The 10716-nt window shown below is 34.5% G+C and overlaps 2 protein-coding genes across 5 annotated transcripts in view; one reads left to right on the top strand and one right to left on the bottom strand.

Annotated features, from left to right (window-relative positions):
- The window catches only part of Dlg5 (Discs large 5), a 117522-nt gene extending 108574 nt beyond the window's left edge, over nt 1-8948 (bottom strand). The window contains exons 1-4 of one of the 3 annotated variants that reach the window (XM_069840578.1): nt 8830-8948; nt 8361-8652; nt 8080-8198; nt 7646-7772 (exon numbers count right to left, since the gene is read on the bottom strand). In XM_069840578.1, coding sequence (XP_069696679.1) covers nt 7646-7772; nt 8080-8122 — 170 coding nt within the window. In that variant the 5' untranslated portion in view covers nt 8123-8198; nt 8361-8652; nt 8830-8948. Of the gene's footprint in view, nt 1-7645; nt 7773-8079; nt 8199-8360 lie in introns of all 3 variants that reach the window. The other 2 variants (XR_011334988.1, XM_069840579.1) reach the window with 2 other exon arrangements.
- A 166-nt stretch (nt 8949-9114) lies between these two features.
- On the top strand, nt 9115-10355 carry Den1 (Deneddylase 1). 2 transcript variants are annotated; one of them, XM_069840581.1, is made up of 2 exons: nt 9115-9298; nt 9507-10355. In XM_069840581.1, exon 2 carries the CDS (start codon nt 9702-9704, stop codon nt 10335-10337), a length of 636 nt encoding a protein of 211 aa, XP_069696682.1. In that variant the 5' UTR covers nt 9115-9298; nt 9507-9701; the 3' UTR covers nt 10338-10355. The 2 variants fall into 2 exon arrangements, with proteins under 2 accessions (XP_069696682.1, XP_069696681.1); XM_069840580.1 differs by having other exon boundaries at nt 9115-9290.
- Nucleotides 10356-10716: the final 361 nt, after the last annotated feature.

Here is a 10716-nt window from a genome sequence, read left to right on the forward strand (position 1 = left end):
GAAGTCAAAAGGAGAACAGCTGAAATAATTTTTAGAATAAATAAAGAAAATTTTTCAAACCCTAGAAAGATTTTCATGGCCAAGGAAGCGTTTAACAGAAAAAGGAGTATCTTCTGCTGACCTCTGGAAAAAGAATAAGGAAGAGACAAGTGAAGTGCTTTGTGTGGAGTGTAGTACTGTATGGAGCAGAAACGCGTACATTATAATAAAGTGAAGAGAAACAAATAGAAGCATTTGAAATGTGGATATGAAGAAGAATGGAATGTGTGAAGTGAACAGACAGAATAAGAAATGGAGCTATGTTGGAAAGAGTGGGTAAACAAAGAATGATGCTGAAAATGATCAGGAAGAGAAAAAGGAATTGGCTGGGTCACCGGCTGAGAAGAAACTGCCTACTGAAGGATGCACTGGAAGAAATGATGAATGGGAGAAGAGTTTGGAGCAGAAGAAGATATCAGATAATAGACGACATTAAGATATATGGATCATATGAGGAGACAAAGAGGAAGCCAGAAAATAGGAAAGATTGGAGAAAGCTGGATTTGCAGTGAAAGACCTGCCCTTGGGCACAACACTGAACAAATGAATTCCATATAAACAAATATAAATGTTTAAAAAAAATTGTTTAGGAAGAAAGTATAAAGTTTAAATTATTGTAATATCTGTGTTTTTCTTTTCCACTTTTTAATTTTTATTCTATTAATAAATTAAATACTTACCTTAAAAATTTGTGAAATGCCTCCCAGAGTATGTATTCTTTTTGGGGGAGCAAGAATGATTTTTATAAAAAGATCATTCTTTGTTCAACATTATTATTATTATCATCATCATCATCATCATCATCATCATCATCATCATCATCATCTTCGTCTTTCCATCTACTGAATCGAGTTAATAAAATTAATACTGTATCTTTCATATTTTGGACAACTACTAAATGTACATATGCCAAACAGAAATGATCGGGACGAAATTCAAATACAAACTGCTGAGCCATTTACACCCGAACCCACACTTTCTTAAGTCAAAATTGCGATAGAAAAGCTGAAAAAGTACAAGTCTCCAGGTATCGATCAAATTCCAGCAGAATTAATACAAGAGGGTGGAAGAATATTATCTAATAAAATTTATAGGCATAAGCTTGTACTTGCTATTTTACGTGAAACAAAAATTCTAGACCTATGTCAAAAGACAACAACACACCACAATTACAAATAGGCCTAGATGAAAACTCGGCAAATTATTTTCAAATAGTTCCTTCATCTTGGATTATGATTAATGGTGTCTGCTTATTCAAACACAAGTTTTGATGCTTTGTCTGTACCAAGCCTGTTATGTAACATAGAATGCACAACACCAAATGTACAGAAAACACGTCTACACCAGCAGATGATGCTCTTGCAGTTAGCAGCTGACTAATTGCATTCATGGTGTCTTTGCCATTACTAGTGATAGATTCTTGTGACTTTCACCACTGCAGTGCAGATACACCTCCTAAAATCTCATCTGTGTATATAATTTTTGAAAATGGGCAAGATTTCGCTTCATATTTCACTATTGTAGGTAAGAATGAGGATCCACTACAGTTAGTTTGAGCAAACTGAAGTACAGTTTCACGTTCTTCTAGTTAGTTTATATTTGGAGGAATGTTCAAGCTTAGGATCAACCAAAAAAGCCAAAAAATATGATGGTGTAAGTTCTTGATTGTAGTGCTTTTGAAATATCTTTGTTGTGGAATGATTCTTGTCTTCATGTATTATATTCAATCTTTCCAAGTTATCTTTCAGAGTTTTCCATTGTTCGACAGTTTCATCATTTTTCTGACAAATGTCAAGTGCTACTGATATGTTTTAACATATTTAACAAGTCTTCTGAATTACGTGTGCGTTATTCTCACTTTATCAACCAGCAGGACATCATTCAACAAATTTTGATGCGGGAATAATGGCTATTCATATCTCAATCCAACACCTACTATACAGAATAGATAAATTTCAAAATGCTGTCATTCTCTCTGATTCTAAAGCAGCATTATATGCAATAAATTCATATAAAATGATGTCAATCCAAATTAAAGAATGTCACAAAATGATCCAACAACTTCAAAAACTACAGAAAAGAATTCAATTGCGGAATTGCTGGAAATGAAACTGCTGACTTTCTTGCCAAAAAAGGATCCAATTTAATTCAGAATACAAATACAAGCCTATCTTTTACATCCATCAAAAGACTAATTAAAAATAAATATAAAAGCAAGCAAAACCAAACCAAGCACTATGTACCAAAGCCAAAGATAAAAAATGGAGCATTTTAATAACAAAAAACAGAAATTATTCCACAAAACCCACGTAAATCTGCAGTAGCAAAATTCAGACTGCTTACAGAACATGATTATTTGGCCAAACACTTGAATAAAATAGGAATTTACACAAATCCAAATTGCCCTCTATGCAACAAAGAAGAAGAAATGACTGAAGATCATCTCATAACCTGTGAAGTTCTACCTGATGGATCCACCACAGAGAAATATTGGAGAGCAAGAACGCTAATGGCTTCGTTGCCAAAGCCCAGCATTAGATAACAACAACAACACAAGTCTTCTGCATACACTTAATTTGAAAGTCACTAACTTTTTTTTCGAAATCAAGCTGTGAATTTTGTCTCTGTTCTTTTCATAAATTTTCATGAACGTAGGCCAATTTTTTTTATGTAAGCAGTGATATAGTCCACAAGTGTGTTCCATCTCGCATTTTGCAGTAATATTAATAACTGTCCACCTTCATTTTTCAATCTTTCTTACTTATGATTTTTAAAGAACCAGGAGGTTCATTGCCACCCTCACATAAGCCTGTCATCAGTCTCTATCCTGTGCAAGATTAATCCAGTCTCTACAATCATATTCACTTCCCTCAAATCAATTTTTATATTACCCTCCCATGTACGTCTCAGTCTACCCAAAGGTCTTTTTCCCTTCAGCCTCCCAATTAACAACTCTATACGCATTTCTGGATTCGCCAATAAAGTCTGGATTTAATGTTCCTAATTATGTGAGGTGAAGAATACAATGCGTACAGTGCTGTGTGGTGTAACTTTCTCCATTCTCCTGTAACTTCATCCCTCTTAGCCCCAAATATTTTCCTAAGCACCTTATTCTCAAACACCCTTAACCTCTGTTTCTGTCTCAAAGTGAGAGAATAGCATTTCCCATATTTATTCTGTATTTAATTTCTTCTTGAGTGTCATTTATATTTGTTACTGTTGCTCCAAGATATTTGAATTTTTCCACCTCTTCAAAGGATAAATTTCCGATTTTTATATTTCCAATTCGTACAATGTTCCAGCCAGAAGACATAATCATATACTTTGTCTTTTCGGGATTTATTTCCAAACCTATCTCTTTGCTTGCTTGAAGTAAAATTTCCGTGTTTTTCCTAATACTTTGTGAATTTTCTCTTAATATATTCACATTATGTGCATTAACAAGCAGCTGATGTAACCTGTTCTATTCCAAACCTTATCCGTTTTCCTGGACTTTCCTAATGGCATATTCTAGAGCAAAGTTAAAAATGAAGGTGATAGTGCATCTCCTTGCTTTAGCCCGTAGTGAATTGGAAAAGCATTTGACAAAAACTGGCCTATACGGACTCTGCTGTATGTTTTACTGGGACAGAGTGTATAGATGTCAAACAATGCTATTGTTGTATTGTGGAGTATGTATTTGTCCTTGATGTGGTTGACTAGGTCTGTGTTGTTTTAGACTGCAGTGTGATTGGTGAATTATATGTTATTTCTGATTATGTTTTCTATATATTTAGCTAGTTTGTATGCTGGTGCAGACGTAATTAACTAGAAGTCTGATTGGTATGTTAGGGTTGTGTATTTTAGGTTGGGTATTCAGTTGTGGAGCTTCTGGTTTCATTTGCTTCAAGTATGTTACTTTTTTTAACTTAAAACTGTAAAAACTAACTCCTGTTTGATGATTGGTGTGATTTGTTATTAACAATACCTTGTTTACTTCAATAAATCCAATTAAAAAATTAATTAAAAGTATTTAAGTAAAAAAAAAATTATTTAAATAAAAAAATCTTATTTCAATAAAAAAACATTGATTTAGATTTTATTTTTAAAAAATCATGATCTTTTTTTTTTCCACCCTTGACACAACTCAGGAAGTTAACTAAACAGCTAAAGCTTTCTACAGCCCAAATATTTGAAGCTGTCCATTGCTCTATTGTTTCATTTAGAATTCTCACGTTTATCTTTATTTTTCTTCCGAAAACGATGTTTTTTTTTTAGTTTGTTATTTAATGATGTATCAACTACTCGGTTATTTAGCACCAATGAATTTGGTTATAGTGAAATGGTAGCTATTTGACGAGATGAGGCTGAGGATTAGCTATAGATTACTCAGTCGCCTTATGGTTGGAGAAAACCTAGGAAAAAAACGCTATCAGATAGGCCTAATCATCTGTCCAAGTGCAAATCGAACCAAAGCTCGAGAGCAACTCCAGATCAGTAGGAAAGCGTCTCTGCCGAATGAGCTACGCCAGTGGCCACCATGGTTTTCGTCTTGTTTCCATTTATCTTCATCCCATATTACTGCTCACAGCTGTCATTTGGCTCCAGTTCATCATTTAGTATCGTCTCCACTTCTGTTAACAATGTCGTATCACTAGCAAATCTTATGCACTATATTCTTCTTTCTCCTACTATCACTCCTCCTATGTTCTGAAAACAGTTCACTAAATCCTGCAAGTAGCTGTTTAACAGAGTAGGTAATAAAGGGCATCCTTGTCGTATGCCTCTCCATATTTCACTTCCTTTTGACACTTCTCCTATCATGACTGACTCGTTTCATATAAAGATTACTGAACAACCTCCTCTCTTTCCAATCCACGCCAATTTTCTTCAGGATCTTCATAAGTTTATTCCAATACACTCTGTCAAATGCCTTTTTTTAGGTTCATAAATACTATATACACTTCTTTATTCTTCTATAGGTATCTTTTGCCAATTGTTCGTAGTATGTCTTGTACTTTTTCCCTTCATGAAGCCAAACTGCTCATCTTCCAACTGTCCTTCAATTTTACAATATAAACCTCGATTTAGTATTAGCAGGAGAACCTTCGCCGAATATGATATGAGGCTGATAGTCTTGAACTTGTTACATTTCTTGGCATTATTTTCCTTTGGTATTGGCAGCAACACTGTTTCCGTAAAATCTTCAAGCCATTCGCCTTTCTCAGATATTTCGTTGCATAATGACAGAATTTTCTTCTTGTCTTCACAAAATTGTTCACTAATTCAATTGTGATTTCATCAACTTCTGTTGCTTTCTCATTCTTCATTCCTGTAAGTGTTAGTTCAACTTCTTCCCTTAAAAAAAAAAAAAAACTTTTTCGTTTTCGGACATACCGTATTTGCTCGCGTAATTTGCGCACTTTTTAATTAACTTTGGCCACTGAAAAATTGGAGTGCGTAAAATATGCGGATTTTTCAAATAAGAGGTCCTGTTCTGAGTTTATCTCAATTAGTATATGTATAGGTAAGTATTTACGGTAGGGCTAATTTTCTATACCAGTAACTTGTCTCTACCAAGGACAAGCATTGTTAAAGTAGCGGGACTTTGGGGTTTCTTTCTGAAGCAGGTACTTCAGTTACTGGTGAATGACCTACGATGGACTATAGGGAAGGAAAATCCCTACTACACTGAAAAAAATATGTACGTAAAATGTGTGCGCAAAATACACGGAGCAAAAATAAAGTTCAAAATAATCCCTTAAAAAGTAGAGTGCGCAAAATACGCGGGGGCGCAAATTACGCGAGCAAATACGGTAACTGCTTTGTCTTCTATAGCCAACTCATCTGGACAATCCTCTGTCTTATTAATGAGTTATAATATATTTATATTATATTTATTTTATATCATGCTGAGTCTGATAATAATTTTCGGTTAAAGAAGGAGAATGATCACATTCAGCCAGGACAGTGCTAACTTAGCTATTCAATTTTTATGAACTGCAGCAGTTGTGAGGGGCTGAATTACCTGAACCAAAATGTTCACTGTGTTTACAAAGAATCACAGACTTGTTTCTTCGATGAGTGAGCAGCAGAAGTGCAGCAAAAAAAAAATGTTGCTACCAAAATGGCGACAGCTGCTACAGCAAAGACAAAGGGCTGTCAGACAGCAAGGTGTTCAATGTTATTGCTGCCTTAGCACTGTCCCGACTGAACACAACCAATATTTTAAGGTTGGGTAGTAAAAGTGAGTTCCATAATGTGTTTCGCAATGGCTTGGACTTACAATTTGTTGCTCTGAGGGAAGTTCTTTGCTTTGGAATAGGAATAACATGAACTATTACACTTATCGAGGGGGAAAGAACTCACTACCCTACCTCATTATCTCCTGGCTTAGTTCCTCATGAGTGTACCTTGCTGTGTCACTTTTGAGATTCAGACCTGTCTTCAGACAGTTGACTAAACAACAACTAGATGGGTAATATTTCAATACAAGACAATTTATCCTCGCGCATTTAAACATTCCCCTTTTCTACCACCATCAGGGATGCAGGAAATGTTTTGATGCCTTTCACTTTTCCACTACATTGCAAAAGAAGCGACTACCAGAGTCACAAGAAAGATTTTTTTTTTAATATAGGAATCTGTCTTAGTAAGTTGTAGATTTAAGCGTTAATTGACTATATAGTGTGTAACATGTTGTCAACATAATTTGATAGGTCTACTGATTTTTACTATGCTGTTACAGGAAAAATACTCATGTAAAAAAGATAAGCATTTTCATAAGAGACGAGTATTCTTCTGGATCAAACAGTTCATTTGACTGCAGTGAAGTTTCTTACGCCCCTAGACGCAAATAAAAGTACTTACTCTCGTGTGCCTGGGGGTAGAAATAAGAACTAAGAAGCAGGCAAACAAATGACTGAAAAAAATATTCGAGTGCAGTGTATTCAAACTCTACCTAAAAGCGACGCGTATCACCGTCACAGATTCAACACAGGCCTATAGCCGATTGTATGTATCATTGCTGTAATCACTTTAAGAGCGGCATATGTCACGGTCACAGATTCAAAGTTTTTACCACAGTAAGTTTTATCTAATTGTAAAATCATCTCATTATTTTGAAAATAATCTCTTAAAACCAATACCTCTCTACATTGTTGATAGGAATAGACCTATAAGAACTAAATAGCACAGGCTATATACTTTTGGTTATTTGTTAGATAAATCCAATAAATTGGGAATGATAGAAGGAATTAATATTTAACTACAGAGCCTATCCCTACTTTTATAGTACACTGTATTGTCACTGAAGTTAAATGAGGTAAACTAGCACTGAGGTAGTTCGGTGATTTCGGAAGTTAAAATCGTTGAATTTGTAAGGGATTTTTTGTGAAGATGCAATTGATCGTATATGCAAGGCATAATAAAAGCATAAACTAACCAAATCTAACCTATCAGATACATATATGCAAGGTGTAAGTTATAAGCGGAGTACGAAGGGAACTACTTCAGCGCTAGTTTACACATGTGGGTGGTGTAATTATCATGCACGCAATCATGTTGCTACAATAGGTACATGAAAATACTTAAAAATTTTATCACTATAAAAATTAAGAATACATACCTCCTTAACATTTGTAATTCATGCATTGCTTTGTCACACTGTTGCTTCAATCCATCGTAATCCCTAACGGAAGTCGTAGAAAGGTTTCTGTCACTGTTGGATACAGAATACCCACGTGACAGTGTACCTAACAACGATTAAATATATAACTTTAATAAACTGAACACTCAAATAGACACACATTCTATGAACTGCTCCATTTCATAGGGGATAGGCCTATACCTAGGCTATATGAAATTTATTGTTATCAGGTAACCTACTTTCACTCTTGAACAATCAAGTTTGATAAATATTGAAAATTAGTTTTGGATGAACAGTTGTCTTTCTGGAAAACAGTTGCTTTTAGTGAAGCAACACTTTCTCTTACTAAAGGTATTTCATAAATATCAATATAATATGGAATACAGTGCTAGCACAATTATCAGGCTACTCACCATTGCTTCCAGTACTGTCCAAGGATGATGCTCCAGATGCCATGGTTGTTACGACACAGGATATCGCACAAAGTAGATAAGTTCAATTTAAGACTTGACCTTACCTCTATCACAGAACTCTATAAAAAAAATTACGTGAATAATTATACGTTCGTAATAACAATAACACTGTAGGTATTCCAATTACCATCTAGGTTGTATGTGCACTCAAATAATCAGGATAGCCTAAATGTTTAATTTTAAAACTTAAAAGTATAATGCTGAAACTAGTTACCACTTACCAAGTCATTGTTTTACACAATTTGACAAGTGCAGCATTATAACGTTCCAGGAAACTTTTTGTCAAGATCTCTTTTGGTCGTGGTGTAATCCATACAGGTTGCTCTCACACTTTGATACTTCGAAACCCATAACTACGCCATTAAAATCAATAAAAATATGTACTTCTATAAAATAACAAAAATAATTTTACAAACAGAACAGGTCAACACGTCCAATCCAAAGTCAGCTGACTTGAACGCTACTTTCAATTCACTTCTGATGACGGTTGCTCAGTTGCCATACTGTATGCAGCTGGAAGTAATAATTACATAATTAGAACTATGATCCGTCGTAATTTACCTCATAGCTCTCTAGATCTAATCTAGACCCTAATTAACAAGCCCTAAACTCAGTCAGAACCTCCTCCCTATAAATTTTCTGCCCGACAAACGTTAAAATTTTTGTCAATAACGAACTTCTAGTTCTCACCACGCAAGGATCATGGCCTCCTACATTCCGTTACACTACCATGATCAGTGCGAAGACCTTTCTAATTTATAGTAGTTCTTGGACCACGAAGAGAATGGCACTTTCGTATAGCTAGATCTTACGTTCTCATCCATAACACTCAATAATTACACATTTATTCATTTTTCATAGTTATTGTGAAACGAAATATCTGTGTATATAAATTAACAGCAATTTTCTGCCTTTACTTCTATTTTTATTGTTGTGTTACTCTTGACACTATTCAGAAAGTTTAATTGCTATATTATTTTCCAAATGAAATGAATTGTAGGCCTATGTTGTGAACTCTGTAGCACCGTAAAGCACAGATTCAGATACTATTATATGCACAATTACGTACGTGAGAAGATCAATGAAGCAGTGAAAAGTGTTTATTTTTGCAAAATGAGAATATGAATAATTAACAGCAGTTGTGACATAAGGTATCTTGGTAAATTGAATTTATTTATAATGTTATGTTAAAGAAGTCCAATTTGGTAAACATAAGACTTCTGAGAACATAACTAATAAGCTGTATATTCTTAGGTTAGGATCATTGACCTACAAATTGTGTCACATTTCCGAATCGTAAAAGTATCACAATAAATTTATTACTGTACTATTTTCTCATATGTAGCAATGTTTTTTTTTCTTTACAGATCTTGAACATTAAATGAAAAGGATGTTGATCAGCAATTAATAGACCTATAATGTGTTGAAGATATTGAATCTACATAACAAACTCAGCGAATGTTCTTGCATGCCCAATTTATAAATATTATACGAATGTACTTAAATTTACAGTAGCCTATGTTTAAGAATGTCATTAACTAAGTAGTCTTTATTTATACAAAATGTCGGATAATCCTGTTGTACTGAGTTTTCATGAGACGCTGTTACGCAAGTCCGATATTGAGTTGTTAGATGGACCACACTGGTTGAATGACAATATCATAAGTTTCTATTTTGAATATCTTGAGAAGATTGCTTACAAAGATGAGGACAAGTTCTTGTTCATAAGTCCTGATGTAACACAATGTCTTAAGGTTAGTCCTTCGGACGATCTATCAGTTTTCCTGGACCCCCTCCAAGTGAAGAACCGACATTTTATTTTTCTAGCTCTCAATGATTGTGAAAAGGTAGATTCTCCTGGTGGAACACATTGGAGTCTTATGGTCTACAGTAAGCCTGAAGACACCTTTTTCCACTTTGATTCTTCATCGGGAAGTAATTTCAAGCAAGCTTGGAAATTGGCATCAAACCTATTTAAATACCTATCGAAGTATGGCAAAGGCGATTTCCAAGAAGAAGATTCATTGCAGCAAGCAAATGGATATGACTGTGGAATTCATTTGCTTTGCAATGTCGATCTCATTGCAGATTTTTGCACAAAATATGATAAAGTGAAAGGTTGTGGTAAGGTATCAGAATATCATGTTGCAACAAAACGAACAGAGGTTTTAGATTTGATAGAAAATCTTTCCCATTAATTAAAACAATTAACATACTACTTGCTTTTGCATTATATACGAAGAAACTCTATTCTCAACAAGTACAGTACTGACTTGCTTTCTCGTTTATTAAATATCCGACCTTTATTACCTATATACGTCTTTGATTAAATTAGTGCTTTCAGTGACAGTTTCTGTATTTCCTTAAACATAGTATTCCGTACATATGGTATTTAGGCTATCAGTGGCAAATCAATTTCTTTATTCTTCGTTTTCCTATGCCATATAACCATGGTCGTCTGCTATCATATGCAATGAGTAACGAATAGGCCTACTGCAGTGCTGACAATATTCACCATACACTTTTTTTCATACAGTCTACAGTAAGTAAAGGCATTTTCCCTGGCCCAAAAGTACA

This window comes from Periplaneta americana, chromosome 11 (assembly GCF_040183065.1).
Source record: "Periplaneta americana isolate PAMFEO1 chromosome 11, P.americana_PAMFEO1_priV1, whole genome shotgun sequence".
NCBI classification, from domain to species: domain Eukaryota; kingdom Metazoa; phylum Arthropoda; class Insecta; order Blattodea; family Blattidae; genus Periplaneta; species Periplaneta americana.

Bases quoted from the DNA above. Each gene is read 5' to 3' on its own strand.
- Den1 (XM_069840581.1), top strand. From the start codon at position 9,702: ATGTCGGATAATCCTGTTGTACTGAGTTTTCATGAGACGCTGTTACGC.